The 20,955-nt window shown below is 47.5% G+C and overlaps 2 protein-coding genes and 1 long non-coding RNA gene across 4 annotated transcripts in view; 2 read left to right on the plus strand and 1 right to left on the minus strand.

Annotated features, from left to right (window-relative positions):
- Nucleotides 1–20,955, plus strand: part of LOC130154650 (golgin subfamily A member 2-like) — a 72,183-nt gene that overhangs the window by 43,654 nt on the left and 7,574 nt on the right. The window lies entirely within an intron of this gene.
- LOC130154656 (DNA repair protein SWI5 homolog) lies at nt 1,683–4,198 on the minus strand (the record flags this gene model as incomplete). The annotated part of the gene is given in 4 exon segments (XM_056350904.1): nt 1,683–2,367; nt 2,369–2,412; nt 2,872–2,966; nt 4,053–4,198. Coding segments are annotated over 4 exon segments (309 nt in total), but the record flags the coding sequence as incomplete, so codon positions are not given.
- Nucleotides 4,863–20,559, plus strand: LOC130154659 (uncharacterized). Of its 2 annotated transcripts, XR_008823813.1 has the most exons (6): nt 4,863–4,887; nt 6,420–6,542; nt 10,421–10,555; nt 11,167–11,210; nt 11,350–11,413; nt 20,516–20,559. It is a non-coding gene; the product is annotated as an uncharacterized LOC130154659 (long non-coding RNA). The 2 variants fall into 2 exon arrangements; XR_008823812.1 differs by lacking the exon at nt 20,516–20,559 and having other exon boundaries at nt 11,350–11,873.

Genomic DNA, 20,955 nt, shown 5'->3' on the forward strand with positions numbered 1-20,955 from the left:
GCGACTGTGCAAGGGCTGCGATGCCCATTTGCAATTTTCATTGGCATTATCACAGCTAGTTGTTTTGAAAGCAACCCTTGAGCTTCCTCATGCTCGACTTGTTGCAAAATATTCTGAAGCCGATCAATAAAGTTAGTCTATGACTCTCTAGGACCCTGCAAGACCGTGGCGAACGACGCACTAGAGGCTCGCCCAGACTCCCATATGCCCCTATCCGGACTGCCTTCATAGCCATCTCCTCCGTCTGCAAATAGCTGTCCCTGGGATGCCTTGCCTGAGTCACAGGATCGGTCAGCACAATTATTTTCTCCAGCCAACGGCTCACAGTTCACAGCAATTCCCCGATTAAGCTTTTCAATCGAGGCCACTACACATAGCTCGCAAAAATCAGATAACCGCATCATGCACTGCGTCGGCGTGCGTACAACACAAAGCGATGACTTCCAATAATCACGTGGTGTGAGTGTATAAGGCTCTGCCATCGCTTCAAGAAGGGAATAGCAAATGTACTATGAATTCCCCCCTTCCTGCACGGCTTTAACAGCCTCGTATTGCACAGGCTGCCACTCTGCAGGTTGATTTGGCTGACAAAATAGTGAACGTGCCATGGCGCCTCCCAAATGCCCTCGCTTAAGCGCTTCCCGCCTGCATTCCTGCCACCGATCCCTCAGACCCCCTTTCACCCTCCCCGAAAATACAGCCAGTGCATCAGGGGGAGGAGGAAAAAGGTCTAGCTCCTCTTCCGGGTCTATAGGACCTGAGTCAAAAGGTTTATCGGTGTCAGTGGAATCATTGTCTGAGTTGTCCTGTTCCCGCGCTTGGTCCTGTGCTGTGAGGGTCGCTGCAATCAGTGACAGGAGCTTTGGGGGCAGAGGAGGTGTGGACGGAATCGCCATCGCTGACGGTGTGTTGAGAAGAGCCGCGCTGTCGGGGGGATTTACAGCCTCCCCCGGTTTAGCACTGTTAGTCGAATTAGCCCACACTTGGCAAAGAGAAGTCAGAATTTGCCACCAAGGCGCTAAACACATGCCTGCCACGGAGTCCTCCTCCACGGCAGCATCACACAATCGCCTGCTGACCGCTTGCCAGGCAGGAATTTTCCAGGTGCCATCAGGTGGAAAGTCCAGCACTTTGTCACGGATCCATTCTAGCAGAGTCACTAGCTGCGGACCCATCATCACGTTCTCTAATAAAGTCTGTGTAAAAGGAGAATATAGTGCGTTTTGCATGACAAGTTTTCCGTAGCTCCTTAATCATTTCCCAGTGAAATACCTGATATTGGCCTGGGTGTCTATCTTGTAATATCACGGGAAACGCGTGCGCTCCCTCTTTCATGCTTTCCAAGTGCACTCTCCTCCACCCCTCTGTAATCCGTCTGCCGATATCATTTTCATCATCGCTACTGCTTCCCTTATTACCGCTCTGCCGCACCACTCGCTTCTTCCTTACTTTTGACTGTTCCTTTTTTAGCCGCAAAAACGAAGTGTGCTGCTCCAGTTCCTCCAGGCTGTAGCCTCTGTAGCAGTCAAGGCAATTCGGCACCTACCCCTTACTGGGTAGCGCTGCCACACCGTCACCATTGAGAGTCCTCAGAAAACATTTGACTAATAGATGTTACAGTTGTCTCAGAATAGAGGTTAAGAATTTGCTCCCAGGTTCATGCACTGTTTTATAGGCTCTTAAATAAGCGAATTACTGAGAAATGCGACAGCTGCTTTATTCAGACAGGACAGTTCAATACAACTTCACCTTTTGCCATTTACCACAGAAATGATACAGAACCTCTAGCTACCCGAGCAGTTAAGTACAAAAATGCAGAATACCCAGACTCACCCAGATGTGATCATAAAACAAAACCAACCCCCAAGCCACCACAACTTCAGCCTTCTTCCCTTGCTGCTTCTGAGGGTTTTTTCTTTTCTTTCAAAGCAGCTATTACATTGCACGTTTGCATGCCCTCGCTTCCTCTATTATTCAGTAACCAAACAGCCCCTGGATGTTGGAGAGAAGCAAGGTCTCCACGGGAAGAGTCTTCACATCAACCTGAATTACGGCCTTTCCAAGAAACGAAAAAAAAAAAATAAAATACTGTCCCATCAGACAGGAGACAAAATTATCCAAAGTCCTACATCCCTTTCCCACAAGCAGGACACAGTTGACAGATTCAACAGCTTTCGCGTTGTAAAGCTTCTCAGAAATAAGGCAGCTAATCCACACGCTGTTGCAATTCTACACACACGCTTCTGAGGCCACCTTCTGTCAGCTCTGAACCAATACCACACCAAAACGTCACGGCCCAGTAAGTGTCATTTTTGCAGGATGGGGCAGTCTTCAGGTTCAATACTAGTCGCTAAGCTCCAGATCGTATGTATTCAGGGTAGCGCTGCTTTGTAGTAACCCCTCGGATAACAGCTAGAAAAGAAAGACCGCTATTTTCATTACAGAAGTATCAGACCAGTCAGAAAAGTTGTGTTTTCCTCCCAGTAGCCCCTAACTATCTCACAGAACCTCCTATAGCTAAGGAACCAACCTAAGGTTTTGCAGCTGTGCTCTCTGCTTGTCTCAACACTTTTTTAAAGTATATGAAGTGCAAAACTGACAAAAATTAGTAAGACTTAACACATTTTGGCCGTACATAACACAGACTAAAATAGCAGTAAACGACAATTCTTTCGCATGTTCAGTTCTAAACACATCCTGTGAAAATAACGACAGAAGTGTTTGTGCTTGCACAGGTGGCTGGGCAATGAAAGCCCTAGAATTCAAGAATCTTTAAAACAAGCTCTGCCTTCATGGCATAGTACCTTCTCTCTCTCTGTCTACATGAAAACATTGACTGAGTTGTTCATCAACAGTTTTCCCCTTCCTTACCCAGTTTGCCCAGCAGCGTCTGTCCAGCATCTTTAATATCATTGTACTCATGGAGCAGAGAAATGCGCTGCTCCAATTCCTCCAGGCTGTAGCCTCTGTAGCAATAAAAGCAGAAAAGGTCAAAAATGCCGCACAGCGAGTGTTGCCCCTACTGACCGACCGAGCACAGCAAGGAGATTTGAGACGCTCAAGCCTGGCACTATCTAAAGCAGAATCCGAAGGCAGCAAGTACAGTTGCTGCAAGTCATCAACACGAAAGCTACAAATGAGCAGACCCTCATTTTGAGTTGTTTTTTTTTTGCCACATCGACTTACAAAAAAACCCCAACCCACCTGAATTCTCAGAATCAAGTAGAAACAGGAATAGGCTGTGGTGAGCTCAATTTATATCTATATCTCTAATCTGTAGCTAGTGAAAAAAAAATGTAAGGTGGTAAAGCAAAAAAGCTTTGGGAACAGCCTTTGTTGCTCTGCCATTTCCATTCTCTGTACTACACGTGACCTTAGAAAATAACACTCCTTTGCAACAAATAACCCACAGAGATACCCTCTCTTTAAAAACCAAGCAGCAACTTTATCTCAAAAGAGCTGCTAATAAGCAGCTGCCACAGTAGGTCATAAGAAACCACAGTAAAGCAGTTGCGCTACCCTGTAAGCGGCACCCGCCTCTTTCCAGGCCCTTTGCTTGCCTGGGAAACACCTCTGCTTCTTGAACACCAACGTTTAACCCACTCGCTTCAGACAGGAAAGAAATAAACCCTTGATCAGGATGGAACAAACAAGGAAACGGTTTTATCTGGGGCTAAACCGGGCAGGTCATACAAGCCACAATCTCAGTTTTAATTCTCACATGAGCAAGGCCTTCTGGTAGCATGATGTGTCATAGCATCATTCATTCCCAGTTTGCAGGTAATTGCCTCAGCAACACCTGGGGTAAAGTTAAAATCCTCCTATCCGAGCTCCTAGTAAAACCTGGGTTTGCTTTACCAAATAAAGTGGAAAGAGTTCTCTCTTAACGGGTCGCATAAATCAAGACAACGCTGTAACCAGTGTTGCACAACACCATGATAAAAACGGTGGCCTAGGAGGATGGCTTTTAGCTCTAGCCCTAGACCATTTTTCTTTTTTAAACAAAAATAATTGAGGCATCACAGCGGACACTGAGCTCGCCAAGGACATACTCAGACAATAATTGTGCAGTTTCCTGGTCTAGAGCAAGGTCTTTCTGTTTCAGCTCTTTGATTTCATACTGCAGGGCTTCTTGGCTGGTTCCATTAGGTTGGCAGGACGCGGGAGGGGGGAATCTGTAGAGCAGAGAGAACACATTTCACGCCACCTCTGCCCAGGGGAAGATGCTGCAGTGCTGGGGGGCACTAATCAGAAAATACGCTGATGTGTCAGTGGATAAAAGTGGATAAAAGAGGAGAAAAAAAAGGAAAAGCGCGTCTCCTGGGCAGGGAGGGGGGGAGCTCAGGTAAAATATTGATGGGTTTCTGTAACGTTAGCCCGCCCCCCATCATATTCTTCGGCATTTTGTAGATTTACAGCGTCAGGTGAAAATAAAAACGTAAACCCCACCACTTCGGTGTTCAGAGGCGCTGCCAGGAGGAGGCAGCGCCGGGGGGCGAGGCCGGCAGCTCCCCCCCAAGAAAACACACCCCCGGCCGTGCCGTGCCGTGCCGTGCCGACGGGGCAGGCCACAGACGGCGGCCGGGGCAGCCCTGGAGCAGGGCCCGCTCCCCCCAGGCCGCGCAGGGCCTCACCGGGGACCTGAAGCCGGCCGCGGCGCTCCGCCGGCCGCCACCGGAGGCCCTGGCAGAGCAGAGCGGCGCCGCGTCAGGGGCCGGGCCGCGCCGCCTCAGCGCAGGCACGGCCCGCGGCGGGGACAGGGCAGCGGGGACACGGCTCCTACCTCCTGGGCCCGCGCCGCGGGGCACGCTGGGAAGTGGAGTTTCCCAGCGACAGGGCCCACTGTGCCGTCAGCGCTGGGGAACAAACGTCGCCGGGAAGCTGCAGGTGAGCTCTGGGTGGGGCACGCCGGGCAGCCAGGTGTCACCCGAGCAGCGGGCAGTGCGGGCTGTCACCCGAGCAGCGGGCGGTGCGGGCTGTCACCCGAGCAGCGGGCGGTGCGGGCTGTCACCCGAGCAGCGGGCGGTGCGGGCTGTCACCCGAGCAGCGGGCGGTCCGGGCTGTCACCCGAGCAGCGGGCGGTGCCGGCTCCAACATGGGGAGCAGGCACTGCAAGGTGGCACGTGCTCCTCAAGTGAACGAGGGAAAAGCTGAGCTGCCGGGCCCGGCGGGGCACGGAGATGGGCTGCAGCCCGGCCACGAGCCCCGGCCGGTAGAGCCCGGCCATGAGCCACAGCCCGGCGCCCTGCCGGAGCGGGCGGAGCCCGGCGATGAGGCGGAGCCCGGCGATGAGGCGGAGCCCGGCGATGGGCCAGGCCTCCAGGGCGGCAGCGCAGGCTGGGCGGGCCCTGGCTGCTGCCGCTGGTGGGCGAAGCTAAGGCGGCGCAGACGCGGGGCGGGCGGCAGCGAGCAGAGCAGGCGGGTGGCGGGCGAGGAGAAGGTGAGGGGCGGCGGGGGCCGGGGCGGGCTGGGCCGGCGGTGCTGGGGGTCTGCCGGGTTCGGTTTGGCGGTTCCCCCCCCCCCCCCCCCCGACGTCCCCCACACCCTTTTTTGGGTTTTTTGGTCTCATTTTACTGATTTCCCCACCTTGATTTTCTCCCCGGCCGGCCGCCGCAGCGGCGTATGTGAAAGTCCTAGGTAGGGGAAAGTGTCCCGGAGCGGTTCGGGCTTCCATTTTGGAATTCTGCCAATAATGGGTCCTTCTTTCCCCACCTGGAGGCCGAGGCGCGGCCCGGGCTGCGGGCTGGGGAAAGGGGCAGTTGACCGAACTGCCTGGGGCTTGCTTGGCTGGGGGCTTCACCCTGCTGGAGCACGAACGATTCGGCTCGGAAGACCCAGCCGAATTCAAGCGAATGGCTTATCAGACTAGCTTTTCCGGGGTGAAGTGGGTGTGATTGAAAAATCCGTTGTAGGTTGCTTCTGCCCTTAGTTCACAGTGACTACGCTGCTTGTATTAACATGGCATTTGTCTGTAAGGGTTGTACTTTTCCTTCTCAAAGTCTTTCACAGAGTGGGAGATCTTACTGTCAGGTGTTGATGTTTCACTTAATGTTCAGATTTAATTGCCCTTTATTCATTTTTCCTCAATGCTCTTAGTTATAATGCTAAAAAAACCCCACCCCAAGATACTTCTTTTCATCTCCTTTTAGTTGCAGGATGGAGTATCAAGTCGTTTCCCAAAAACTCTTAGCTGTATGCAGAAGTGGAACGTTTGCAGCTCTGAGCCTCTTGTCGTAAACTCGTCACATTAGATCTTACTTTAGCCTTTTTTTTGGACGTGTTTTGATTTTTATTTTTCTTCCCCCCGGGTGACAAACTCATTGAAGAGCATTTCTCTTGTTGGGGCTGGGGGGTTGACGTCGTTCTCACAGAAGGCATATTCTGTTTGGATTACAGATTATTATTATTATTTTTCACAGCTGAAGGAGTATCAGCAGAAAAATAGCCCTGGAGCAGCTGCAGGAACTAAGAAAAAACGCAAAACTAAAGATGACTGTCGGCCCGAGACACCCACGGGCGATGACCAGCAGCCTCCAGAGAATGTGAGTGCCTCGGTCTTTGTCCCAGCTCATTTGCTACCTCCTTGTTCTCTGGTTTTCTGAACAACGTGACTAGAGCCGGGAAATGGTTATGCGGGTGTAATAGATGACTGGCGCAGCTGCCTGTATCGCCAGCACGCGAAGCGTGCCACAATAGTTAGCAGCTACCGCTGCTGGAAGGTGCACACTAGAGCTCAGGGTACGTGCCAAAGCCGTGTGGGATCATGCGGTGCTGTCACGCAGCCCTGGGTGTGCCCAGAGCTGCTCCTTTGAGCTGCGTGCTCCTGGCCAGCCGGAGGATGCCGGTTTCTTTGGCTCCCTTTGATCGACACTTTCTCTCTGTCCTTTTCTGAGCCGTTCCCCCTTTTCTTTCACCTCCTTCAGATTCAGAACATTCTGAAGGTGCCGGTGTCGGACCTGAAGCGCTCCAATGGGGTAGCCATACCCTCATTGGACAGGGGGAAGGTGAGGCAGTGCTCGTGTCCCTCGCAGTGACTCGCTCTCCCTACTGCATGCTTCAGGTTCTGTTTACACTGACCTCGATTTCTTGGGTGGAGCCTTGTCCTGACATACCCGCTGTCAGTTGCTTGAGTTCTGTTGCTGTTCTTATTAACATGGAGCTAGTTGTTAGCATGCGTTTCCATTGCTCGTAAAGTGCTTGCGCCCTTCTGGGTTGTGTCGAACTGAACGTGTGAAAAAGTGAACCTTGTCAAAACCTCTTCCGCGAGACAGCTGAGCTTTGAGGAAAAGGAGGAATGTGGGGTGAGGCGATAAACTAACTGAGCTGCTGAGGGCAAGTGCAGTAGGGAGAGGCAGTGTTTTCTTAGTCTGTATTTCTCCCGCTGTGCGTGTCGTTGCTGTATTTCCTAGGGCCTTGTTTCGGAAGGGCATGACTCTGCTGATCTCCAGGCAAGCAGCTGCCCTGAGGAAGCTGTCTAGTTATTCCTGCCAACCCGTTTTACAGCAGGCGATGAAACTTGCGCAGGGGATGTACAGTCTGGCAAGTTCCAGTACTGGGTTTAAATAGGTTTGGGCAGGAAGTCAGATCCTTTGAGTCAAGCGTTTACAGGCTTTAGCGTCTTCATGTTGCCAGGCTTCTGAAGAGGAAAGGGCGGGAACTATGCCAATAAGCAATAGAAACGTGTTCAGGCACAAACATAAAACCCCAGCCTTTTAAAAAAAATTCTTTTCAGGCAGTTTATTTAAATGTAAGGCTTGACCAAATTGTGATAGAAGCTCAGGGAAGTCACATTTGGTAGCCCAGAATTGTCTTCCACTGTTGCTGTAGCAAAGCTCTGATTTTCGTTCCACTTGCATCATTTTGGTAGCTTATTTTCCTACCATTGTTTCAGTTCAGTTGTCGTAAAGTAACTCCTATTTACTACATATCCGTGCGTCTTTTATCAATAAGCGTAACTATAGTAATCACCAGGGGTACCAGTTAGATGCAGTGAAACCTGCAAGACGGAATGGAGTTCACTCTGGTTTGCCTTTGTATTCCTTTTCTCCTTTTTTTGTGTGATAATACAGCAGCCGTTCTGTCCAGCAGACAGGGTGAAAAGCTGAAAGTCCCTCCAGCTGGAGCTTGTACGTGTAGGTTGCGTACCGGTAGAACCCGAGTGACGTGACATACCGTTAGCTCTGAGGGTGCTGGGTGTGCCTGCCTAGCATCAGAAAGCATGTATTTCGACTGGAGTTTTGCTCGTGTCACGGGGATTATTTTCAGTGAATGCTCGTAAGCTCAGTTTAAGTTAGACCACAGAGAAAGAGGCTGGTTTCACACTGGAGGGTGAGGTGAAGATGGGTGGTCCAGTGCTGTTGCTGAGCTGGCATTTGGTCTTGCGGTGAAGGCCTACCTGGGTCTGCACTTTTAGTCCTGTTCTGAAAAAGGAGAATTCTGTTCCTTCTTGTTTTCCCAGTTTTCTCCCCGCTCTCGTTTTCTTAGCACGGAGAGATACATTTTGATCTGATTGGCTGTTATGTGGACTGTTGTGTCTGGGGTTTCAGAAATAATTTGAAAACTGATCGTGAATTGCAATATGGCATGAAAGGTTTCTTTTTCCAGTTGCCGTCTTGTACAAATCCTGTGTCAGGAAAATGCTGTTCAGAAGCTCACTTGACGCTAATAGGGCAGAAAAGCTGATTGTTGGCACGAGCTTCTGCTGCCATTGGTGTCTTTAATGCGAGGCAGACCCTTCCCATCTTAGCCACTTCAGCTTTCTTGGCTGTGAAACACAGAAAGCCCAGCAAAATGGGACTCCGTGTGCGAAAGCAAATGGATCAAGCATGGCGTGCCAAGCTGAGCAGAATTACTTTTTTTTGCTATGTTATTAGAACCTCGCGATGCATAATTTCCCGAGAAGTGTCTTGTTCCTAATTCTCTCTGATTCCAAAAAATCCAGCTGTTCAAATAATTTATTGAGTTGTTGTTTTTTTTTTAAATTTATTTCAAAACTGTTGGTGGAGGAAGAAGGAAGGTCTTGTGGTTAAGGCACATTACTGTTTTTTGCATCTTGAAGCATTAAGCAAACAGAATGTCTGGACCAGAAGAAATGAAGGAAACATTTTTGACATGTACTGGTGAAGGCATTCCTCTTGTCCATCTGATGTTTCATATTGAGGAGTGTTTGAACCAATAAGGGTGAGGTGACCTGTAGCTGGAAGAAGTAAGGGAATTCCTGACCTTCCTAGGAGCACCTAACATACGTTTTTCCTTGAGAGCACAAGTATCTGTCCTGCGAAAAAGAAACGGAGAAAATTCTGTTTGTTTCCCTCTGCAGTCTTCCACTTTATTGCTTTCCTAAGATGTCTTCACCATTACCGTATTCTTGCTGCTCGATTCACGAGAAAAGTGCTGAGCAGGTAGACGGGGAATGCCAAGAGAGAGATTTCTGGTTCCCTGTGAAGTGCCAAGAAGGAAGTGACTGAAGTAGGAGGGAACCCTTGCAGGTGGCATTGCAAAGAGCTGTGATACATTGGGGGGTTGAATGTTGAAAACGATTATCTCGTTTGTTTTGTAGTGGTTTTAAATTATGGCTTAGCAGAGCTGGATGATGAAATAAATTGCCATGAAACGCTAGAGCACTGCTCTGGGTCTTCATGGCTCTCTGATGCTGTACAAGATAAATGAAGTTGTCGGGTTCACTGTGGGTAGAGGTGTCATCAGATGCTGTTCGTCCTCCCACGAAGGCTGGATGAGAACTTGCATTGCTGCCCAGAAACAGGTTTTTGGCCCTTTTCTGTTTAGTTCCTTCTAGTCATGGGATTCATAGCTCCATGAGGGCCACTGGCACCTGCTCCCAGCCACGCTGAGTTTGGCCTGTTGGTAAATGTCCTCCTTCTAAACTTGTGGTTCATAGCGTGCCGCACATTTCACCAAGATTTACAGGGAGCGTTTGAGTTTGACTCAAAAACCTACCAGTTTTCAGGTAGTCACTGACCTGTTCTTTTCTGTCGTAATCTGCATCCAGCGACCTCTGTTTTCCCCAGATACGTCCTGAAGGTAGCGCTTTTCAGAGCAGAGTGGCCACCATCTGGCTTTGCCCTCGCTCGCTTCTTGGTGTGTCCTTTGCCATTAATCTAGAGTGTGAACTTGAAGAGTTGGGTGACGTTAACTGCCCCATGTTAAAGCAGGGAGTTTGATGATGGGACGCTGGTTCTTCAGACTGGCTCTGAGAGGGCACAGGTCTGGGACAGTGTTTGTTTGTGGGTTGACGCAGTCACCTGTTTGCTCTGGGGAGAACACAGGTTCCCTTCCACATGTTTTTACATGATTGATTGTTTACATCTAGTTTTCACAGGCAGATCACAAGGTGACGTCTTGACGTGCGTTTGTTCATTTTGCATGAAGGCTGTAATTCCTGCGATGTGTTTTGTGACAGGCATACTTTGACAGTGATGTTGCCACTCGTAGCGCTGAACAGCTTGCTCCCAATGTCCCTGTGCTATCGAACAGCGACAGTCTACCTAATTGTCGTTCTGCTCTGTCTGCTCCTGGGAGCGTGCAGCTGACACAGGTTTGTGAATTATCATGACTATTGTTATTGAATCATTGAATATTGGTTTGTGATAGCATGGTTTTTTTGAGAAAGATGATCTTCATAAATATGAGACGACTAGTTCAGATTTTCTCCAGTTAAAAACACTACATTCTCCACTCTGCATCTAGTCATGTTCTGTGAGAGCAGAGAGAGCACTAGCATGCACGTGCCCCTGCATTTTCCAGAGCTGTTTTCTTTCCCTTTCTCTCCTGTTAGCAGGGAGTACCCTTAATAAGACAGGTCTCCAGTTAGATCAATCTGTGTTTCCTTTCGGTACTTAAAGATTCAGTTCAGTTTTTTTCCAGCAAAGCGAAGTGTTGATTATGCTGGTAAATAGTAACAGCACACATAAAGCCTGTACCGTTTAGTGTTTCTCCATTCCAGGAAACCTGGGCTCACAGCGCTCAGAAATTATGTGTAAGCCAGGACTGAGGTGGTGGTTTTAAGCTCATGTTTCTCTGGGAAACAGTAATTACTGCTACTGTGGAATCTGAGCCCAGATGTAATCAAGTCTTAGTGACAACATTCACCAATGTGACTCCCATCTTCTTTTACAGGCTTGTAAGTTTTTGTGTTTCAATCCACAGATTCATGAAGCTGAGGATCATAAAAATGCTTTGGATGAGAACAGGTGAGTGTCTGTGTGTGTTTATCAAACAGCTTTGCAACAGGATCCCAACAAATCAAGGCTTTATACCTCCCCAGTGCTGTTCTGATTGGGGCAGTTCTCTGGGAGAAATTGTCATCAGAAGGTCTTCTTTTGTTCCCAGGTCTTTATCATCAACAGAAAGTCTCCGCCAGTTGTCTGAACAACTCAATGGCCTGGTTTCTCAGGTACGGCCTCGTTTTGATCCAATTGTCCTATTAATTCTCTTGATATTTGATGTGGAGCTTTAAGCAGTCAGCTCAAGAAAACACTCTTCAATCTCAGAGGTGTCTGCAGTCATCCTACTAAACAGTATGATATTTAAGCATTGAGAAGCAAAAAAATCCTGGTTTAGAACGCAAACTTTCAGCAGTAGGAAGAAAAGCTGAGTGGGATGAATGGACAGCATGTATTCATGGAAAGATGTATTCTTGATTTAGTGGAAAAGAATCGGAAATCAACCTGCATCATTCACATTAGCTTGTGGCAGAGGGAGTCTGCATCTGTCCTTACCCAGAAAAGTATGTTTTCTGTGTGTGGTAATTTGGAGTGAAAGGTGCTATAAGGAGTGTTATTAGGGTAGTCACTTCTTACGTAGTAGTGACTTGTTGCCTTGGGGAATAAAACTGGCTGACTTGACTGCTTTGCTTGTAGTCTACATCATATGTGAATGGGGAAAGTGCTGTTTCTTCCACAAATATTAAGGAAATGGACGTAGGTTGTTCTCAATCTTTGCCCCACACCACCCCACCCCCCTTTCTTATTTGCTACTGTTGATAACTTACTGGGACTCTGCTTTCGGCAGTGTTAGCGAGACCTAATTGAATGCACAGTTCTCGTTCATTGCTGTCTAGTGTTGTCTTGTGCTATCATCGGGTAGTTGTGATCAACACTGGGAGGCAGGTATCGGAGGTGTTTCCAGTTTGGGGACTGGGGATAATCTGGCTTCCATGCAACTGCCGTTCTTATTTCTGAGTCACTGTTACGTCAAAATGAAGCCTTGGCAGAATGGATAAAATATGTTGATGTCTCAGCTGCTTTTGTTGAAACGGTAGATTTTTGTTTTGTTTGGAGAATCTGATTATCACAGTTTGATAGGATTTATTTTTCTGTCCTTTTTAAGTACTGCTTTTTTCCTCCCCTCCTCCTCTTCGGCTCCTTCCTTTTTCTCCTGTCTGCATGTGCCCATCAGACACGTTACCGGGAGCTGGCAGTAGCCCTGGGTTCCAGCAATCTTAACGAACAAGCAGTTCGTTACACAGATAGAGGAACTGGTAAGAAACAATCCAACCAACCAGTCTGACATGGTGCTTGCTGCTCCTCCAAGCTCTTTGGGTGTCTGCAAAGTTATGGGTTCTCTCCTAGTGCCACAAGGAAGGCTGCTTACACAGCACTCTGTAGGGAACAAAATGAGCTGCACGGAAAACCTGTTAAGGGGCTCAAAGTCTAAGGCCGCTGGTGAATGTATTGGCTCAACTGAGGAACAAGAAACAGAGTTTTGTTGTTTCCATTTAAGTGTGCTCTGCTGATCTCATCAGGCTTTCCCTGGATGATAAGCATCCTGATAAAACAGCTATTTCTGCACCTCGTCCGAATCCTTGAAACACAGAATTCTGGTGCTGGCAGCAGTGTGAAAACCTGTTTCTGCAGGTGGTGGAGCTGATCTAACGATATCGGCAGAGTGGGAGCAGTAGGTCTCTGAGAGGGTCTGGGGCTGGTTTCTGATCATATCCTCAGCTTCTCTTGGCACGATGAGTGAACTGCTTTGTCCTGTGACCTGCATGGATTCCCGCTGCTGCTTTTGAGCCTTCAGCTTTAACGCTGCAAGAAATGCAGCCAAGTGGACTTGTTTCAGTCTGACAAGAGCCTTTCTTGTGTGGAATGCTTTTCCCCATTGTGTTCCTCTGTAAAAGTACACTTTTTGCAAAGTTCAGCATTTCCCGGTGTACCCCGTGACCCCCCCTTGTTGTTTGGTTTTGGGGTTTGGGTTATTTTTGTTCCATTCTGTTTCTTTTTGTGTTTTAGCTGGGCTGCAGAGGAACTTGGCATAGTGCATTGCCCACCCAAGATTCTCCTTGTGTGCCTGCTTTTATGCTTGCCTGCAACTGTGTAGGGCCTTTGCTGCATTTGTGGTCTTGCCTTTGCTTTTGCTGGTTATGTTGTGCATGGGCATTGCTAGAATCAAAACCTCTCGCTCATCACTCTTCCGTCTGTAGTCATCTTTCAAAATGCTTTGAAGTAGTAGCAGTAGTAAAGAAAGAGCTTGGACAATGCTTGTTTTTTGGGAAGGCAAAAAAGTCCTCCTGCTTATGTAGTTAGTTACGAGGCATCTGTGAAGAAGCTGTCAGGGAGCCAAGAAGCAAACAGCAAACACAGCAGCACAATTGTGTGGCAGCCTGGGTAGGCAGCGGCCACCTTTGTCTCCTTCACTTCATATCTAAAGGTGCATTACCTACGGACAACAAATCTCCAAATACTTCACCGCTAAGATGGAAATGGGCCAGGACAGAATTACCCCTTTTCTTTGTATCTGGCTTCAGCGCTCTCATACCACCTCCTGCAGAAGTCTGCCAACACAAGTGCGGCTCTGCGTGACTTAAGGCCAGTCCTTCAGTGGAATAAAGGTCTGAGGTCTCAGTTAAAGGAAAAGACTATGTTTTTGTCTGGGTTTTTTGCGGTTTTTATTTTGTTTATTGGTGGTGTTTTTAAAAAAAACCCAGCATTGCTGGCAATCATCCCAATACACCAGGATTACTGTGATCAGTTGCACAGATGTGGGGATGCGAGTTTAACTGAAGGTGGTAGATGCTCAGATGTAGACATGGCGGGGTTTCAGCAGCGGTGTTGGAGAACAACTGTGGTAATCTACTGAGCGATGAAAAAGATGCCTGGCATATAAAGCACGTTAGTGAGGGCAGCTCCAGATCTCTTATTTTTAATAGCTAAGGTGAACTTCCTAGTCCTCTACAGAAAGGGCAGTGGAAATTCTGTTTGCATGAATTGGGCATGTATCCTACTTTGTTGAAGTGAAAATGTGTTTCAGATGTATGAGAATCTTTTCTCTTGATACTGGTGCATCAATTTTCTTCCACAGAAACAGCAGAACCAGGAGGCAGTGGATCAGCTGGAGAAGGTAAAGTGTGTCCTGTTTTTGGACAGGCAGAAAAATAGTATCTCGTTCTTGGCGCAGTAGAGAGTGTAGTGGGCTGTGGCACAGGCATGTGTGGTCTTGTCTTGTGTTAGATTCAGTTTCATTTGCAGCGTAGGCTTGAATATTTTGACTTCATGCTTTAGGCCTGCCTGGCAGATAGCGTTCTTATTTTGACAAAAGCAAACGTTTAAATACTCCTGTCTTAGAGGATTGTGGTGGAGGCAGGAGAATACAAGTCCTTGCCAGTAGCTTGCATCCAAACACTACCGTATTTATGCTAGCAGTGACTGTGCTGTGCTGTTACTGCCATTCTAGGATGGATGAATGATGAAGTCGTTCAAATAAGGCAAGGCTGAAGTATGTCTTCAAAAATACTGCTGTCGTTTCGATGCTGGAAGTACTACCAATGTATCACTGCTTTTTTAGTTTGACACAAAACAAGGGTTACCTATCTACATTTTTGTGCTAAATAGACATCATTTGTTTATACAGGAAAAGATGGAGCTGGAAGAGAAATTTTCTGAAGAGCAAGCCGCGCTGAGGGAACAGCTACAGGTGAGGCAGAGCCTCCATTACAGTCATACTGCCTGCCTTCTGCTGTTCTCTGGACTACTGACCATTCGTAGTCTTTACTCGGGAAGCTGCGAGTGCGTTCCTTCAGGAAAACTGGGAGTCAGCCAGACTGTACTTAACTGCCCGAGCTCTTTACCTTTACTGGGTTAGCCTTTTGTGGCAACAGTGATGTTGCAATTACAAGCAAAGAAGTTTTGTGCTGAGCCGATTTTCCTTTCCCAAAGGTTCATATCCAGACTATTGGAATTCTAGTTTCCGAGAAGTCTGAGTTGCAGTCGGCACTTGCACCTACTCAGCGAGCTGCACAGGAGAAATCAGGTAATTGACTGTGAGCACTCCAGCTCAAGCTGTTGGTCAAAGTGTGAATTTCAAGCCAGAGGCATGACAGTTGCTGGCAGCCAGCTCACAGCACTCGGCGACTCCTCGGTGGGCAATACTTGGCACCATCGCTGCCTCTGTTGCCAGAGCTGCCCCCAAGTGGGAGCATGTTGATCCCATGGCAGTTGAGGTTCTTTTGTGCATCGCTAAAGCCTTGTCAGCCCTGTTCAGCCCCGGTGACTACCCCAGGCTGTTCCTTTCTGACTTTCTTCTGATCCTTTTAAAACGTAGTTCCCTTTTCTCCACCCTCACTCCCACACAGCTATCGTGTAAAGGTAGGTTTTACCCGAGCCCTTCATTCTGCACCAAGTTTGAGCAACTTCTTCTATTAGAAAGAAAGATCCCAACCAACATATTGCCTATTCTGCAGCGGCAGTTTCATCATCTCCCTCAAAGTGAGGATGGTAGTTACAGAGAGCTTTACTGCCCAGAGCTGCTAGTGAACCACCTGTAGAGCCAGGGGTGGAACTAGGTCTACTGACTTACAAAGCTCTGTGCTGCCTTAAGAGCTTGTTGACAAAGCAGAAAGTGCTGTTCAGCCAGTTCCAAAAAGTTCTTTGTGGTCCAGCCTCAACTCGCTCTGTTCTGACTTGTTCAGGAGAAGCCGAGAGCTTTGCTGCTCGTTTACGTTCATCTCGCCAGAGGGAATTGGAGCTGGAACGTACTTTGGCCTCCGTCTCTCTGCAGGAAAAACAGGCAGAGAAGGTAAGAGTCACCTCTGCTTATGCTTCGCCAGGAGTTCTGCCTTTGGCTATTTGCTTGTCCATCCACTAATGCAAAGTCTGTAGTCCCTGCTCAGAGAAGAGGCAGAAAGTACCATTGTTAATTGTTAATTAACCTTGTAAAGCCCTGTATTCTCCATGGTCAAGGCAAATGTCATTCAGGTTTCTGTGACCACTAATCATATGGTCCAGTTGCTGTCTTCAGATCTGGCACCTCACTTCATTAGTCTTGCCAGCTCCACACAACAGGAGCGCCACCGAGACCTTGTCTCAGGAGGGTCTCCATCAAGCAGACTCTTCAGTATTGATATTAACCCAGAAGTCTGCAGAAACGACCTCACGTCCAGTTAGTAGCATTGCGTTTGAAAAGGCTGAGCAGATTTATTCCTGGCAAATTCAGGAGGTTCTAAGCAAACCTGTCCTGAAGGATTTTGCCAAAGTTCTGATGCTTTCCACTTCAGCTGATGTGCTAAAGGTGAAGTATTTTGCTGAAGTCTGCAGCTGAATCAGTCATTTCTTTTTTCTCCAGCGTAATGAAGAGTTAATGAAGGAGCGAGAAGACCTGAAACTGGAGCTGTACAAACAGAGGTAGGTCCATTTACTGCTTGTTACTGCAGAGTAACACTGCTCTTCGCGGTAGAGCCACAAAACATCACAAGGGGCATGCACCACAGGTGGTGACTTGGGAGGCTGGATATTCAACTTAAAAAAAGCGACTGGCTGTGATGTTTCTGTGATTCTGTTACGAGTAGCGGGATTGTAAATATATGACATGTACTTGACCAGACCCATAGTACATACAGTGATGCTGCTTTAATTTTGGTTTGTTTCAGCAAAAGTAGTGAGAAAATAAAGCAGCAGAATGCAGAGCTGTCAGAGAAGATTCGCTGCCTGGTTTCCAAGATCTCAGCTATGGAGTTGGATATGGAGGATTTGCGTAAGAAACTGGACATGGCTGAACGGAGGATCGAACAGGTGACCATACTGCTTCCAGGCTGTGAGGGTAGATCGCACTGACCGCTGTAAGACTTTGCTCCTGAGAGTGGGGGCAAGGCTTAACCCTTGTTCGGAAAGGAAGGCACAAAACCTCATCGGGGCATCCTCTTGGTCAAAGGCCTTCAGCGAGGCCTCTGAGGAACAGAAGGTCTGTTTGAAGGAGCTGGAGCAGTAGACTGGAAGCTGTTGTGACACTGGTCTGCGAAAAGAATGTTGTACAATATGAGAGGGTGACTGAACATACAGGGCGTGACAATACGATGGCTTTTCCTGCTTTCTATCTGTTTGGCATTTTGGTTATGCAGCTGTCTCGTGGTCTCACTGAGAAGCCAGTTGAATAGGGGTGGTGTTTGTACCCACCCTTGCAGAAGGTGAATTGGACAATGGTAACTCGAAGGTCAGCTGGGGAAAGTTAAGAGAAGCAGCCAGTTAGGAAGGGAATTCAGGAAGCCAGCTGTTAGCAGTTCAGAGAGCAAGCTTGTGTGAACCTGAGCCTGTGAGGGAAGAAACTGCTCTTTTGTTTATTTTTGGTTTTGTTTTTTTTTCTTCCTCCCCAGTCAGTGGCTTAAGTTACCCTTGAAATAAAGGCAGCTGCTCCTCTTCTGGGAAAAGTACTGTGTGCCAACTGACATGCTCCAGACATTGGCTTTAAATTCCTGATGTGTTTGACAACTTTTAAAATCACAAGCTTGTATACCATCTGATCTGGCTGTATAATACAGACTCTGGAAATGCACAAAGTTTCTGAGCCAGTTTTTTCCCCGCTCTCATTTTCTTAGCACGGAGAGATACATTTTGATCTGATTGGCTGTTATGTGGACCGTTGTGTCTGGGGTTTCAGAAATAATTTGAAAACTGATCGTGAATTGCAATATGGCATGAAAGGTTTCTTTTTCCAGTTGCCGTCTTGTACAAATCCTGCGTCAGGAAAATGCTGTTCAGAAGCTCACTTGATGCTAATAGGGCAGAAAAGCTGATTGTTGGCACGAGCTTCTGCTGCCATTGGTGTCTTCATGCGAGGCAGACCCTTCCCATCTCAGCCACTTCAGCTTTCTTGGCTGTGAAACACAGAAAGCCCAGCAAAACGGGACTCCGTGTGCGAAAGCAAATGGATCAAGCATGGCGTGCCAAGCTGAGCAGAATTACTTTTTTTTGCTATGTTATTAGAACCTCACGATGCATAATTTCCTGAGAAGTGTCTTGTTCCTAATTCTCTCTGTTTCCAACAAATCCAGCTGTTCAAATAGTTTATTGAGTTGTTGGGTTTTTTTTAAATTTATTTCAAAACTGTTGGTGGAGGAAGAAGGAAGGTCTTGTGGTTAAGGCACATTACTGTTTTTTGCATCTTGAAGCATTAAGCAAACAGAATGTCTGGACCAGAAGAAATGAAGGAAACATTTTTGACATGTACTGGTGAAGGCATTCCTCTTGTCCATCTGATGTTTCATATTGAGGAGTGTTTGAACCAATAAGGGTGAGGTGACCTGTAGCTGGAAGAAGTAAGGGAATTCCTGACCTTCCTAGGAGCACCTAACATACGTTTTTCCTTGAGAGCACAAGTATCTGTCCTGCGAAAAAGAAACGGAGAAAATTCTGTTTGTTTCCCTCTGCAGTCTTCCACTTTATTGCTTTCCTAAGATGTCTTCACCATTACCGTATTCTTGCTGCTCGATTCACGAGAAAAGTGCTGAGCAGGTAGACGGGGAATGCCAAGAGAGAGATTTCTGGTTCCCTGTGAAGTGCCAAGAAGGAAGTGACTGAAGTAGGAGGGAACCCTTGCAGGTGGCATTGCAAAGAGCTGTGATACATTGGGGGGTTGAATGTTGAAAACGATTATCTCGTTTGTTTTGTAGTGGTTTTAAATTATGGCTTAGCAGAGCTGGATGATGAAATAAATTGCCATGAAACGCTAGATCACTGCTCTGGGTCTTCATGGCTCTCTGATGCTGTACAAGATAAATGAAGTTGTCGGGTTCACTGTGGGTAGAGGTGTCGTCAGATGCTGTTCGTCCTCCCACGAAGGCTGGATGAGAACTTGCATTGCTGCCCAGAAACAGGTTTTTGGCCCTTTTCCGTTTAGTTTCTTCTAGTCATGGGATTCATAGCTCCATGAGGGCCACTGGCACCTGCTCCCAGCCACGCTGAGTTTGGCCTGTTGGTAAATGTCCTCCTTCTAAACTTGTGGTTCATAGCGTGCCGCACATTTCACCAAGATTTACAGGGAGCGTTTGAGTTTGACTCAAAAACCTACCAGTTTTCAGGTAGTCACTGACCTGTTCTTTTCTGTCGTAATCTGCATCCAGCGACCTCTGTTTTCCCCAGATACGTCCTGAAGGTAGCGCTTTTCAGAGCAGAGTGGCCACCATCTGGCTTGGACCTCGCTCGCTTCTTGGTGTGTCCTTTGCCATTAATCTAGAGTGTGAACTTGAAGAGTTGGGTCATGTTACTGCCCCATGTTTTTGGGTACGGCCTCGTTTTGATCCATTTGTCCTATTAATTCTCTTGATATTTGATGTGGAGCTTTAAGCAGTCAGCTCAAGAAAACACTCTTCAATCTCAGAGGTGTCTGCAGTCATCCTACTAAACAATATAGTATTTAAGCATTGAGAAGCAAAAAAATCCTGGTTTAGAACGCAAACTTTCAGCAGTAGGAAGAAAAGCTGAGTGGGATGAATGAACAGCATGTATTCATGGAAAGATGTATTCTTGATTTAGTGGAAAAGAATCGGAAATCAACCTGCATCATTCACATTAGCTTGTGGCAGAGGGAGTCTGCATCTGTCCTTACCCGGAAAAGTATGTTTTCTGTGTGTGGTAATTTGGAGTGAAAGGTTCTATAAGGAGTGTTATTAGGGTTGTCACTTCTTACGTAGTAGTGACTTGTTGCCTTGGGGAATAAAACTGGCTGACTTGACTGCTTTGCTTGTAGTCTACATCATATGTGAATGGGGAAAGTGCTGTTTCTTCCACAAATATTAAGGAAATGGAAGTAGGTTGTTCTCAATCTTTGCCCCGCACCACCCCAGCCCCCGCCTTTCTTATTTGCTACTGTTGGTAACTGACTGGGACTCTGCTTTCAGCAGTGTTAGCGAGACCTAATTGAATGCACAGTTCTCGTTCATTGCTGTCTAGTGTTGTCTTGTGCTATCATCGGGTAGTTGTGATCAACAGTGGGAGGCAGGTATCGGAGGTGTTTCCAGTTTGGGGACTGGGGATAATCTGGCTTCTGTTCAACTGCCGTTCTTATTTCTGAGTCACTTTTACGTCAAAATGAAGCCTTGGCAGAATGGATAAAATATGTTGATGTCTCAGCTGCTTTTGTTGAAACGGTAGATTTTTGTTTTGTTTGGAGAATCTGATTATCACAGTTTGATAGGATTTATTTTTCTGTCCTTTTTAAGTACTGCTTTTTTCCTCCCCTCCTCCTCTTCGGCTCCTTCCTTTTTCTCCTGTCTGCATGTGCCCATCAGACACGTTACCAGGAGCTGGCAGTAGCCCTGGGTTCCAGCAATCTTAACGAACAAGCAGTTCGTTACACAGATAGAGGAACTGGTAAGAAACAATCCAACCAACCAGTCTGACATGGTGCTTGCTGCTCCTCCAAGCCCTTTGGGTGTCTGCAAAGTTATGGGTTCTCTCCTAGTGCCACAAGGAAGGCTGCTTACACAGCACTCTGTAGGGAACAAAATGAGCTGCACGGAAAACCTGTTAAGGGGCTCAAAGTCTAAGGCCGCTGGTGAATGTATTGGCTCAACTGAGGAACAAGAAACAGAGTTTTGTTGTTTCCATTTAAGTGTGCTCTGTTGATCTCATCAGGCTTTCCCTGGATGATAAGCATCCTGATAAAACAGCTATTTCTGCGCCTGTCCGAATCCTTGAAACACAGAATTCTGGTGCTGGCAGCAGTGTG

Source organism: Falco biarmicus, chromosome 9 (assembly GCF_023638135.1).
Source record: "Falco biarmicus isolate bFalBia1 chromosome 9, bFalBia1.pri, whole genome shotgun sequence".
In the NCBI taxonomy this organism is placed as follows: domain Eukaryota; kingdom Metazoa; phylum Chordata; class Aves; order Falconiformes; family Falconidae; genus Falco; species Falco biarmicus.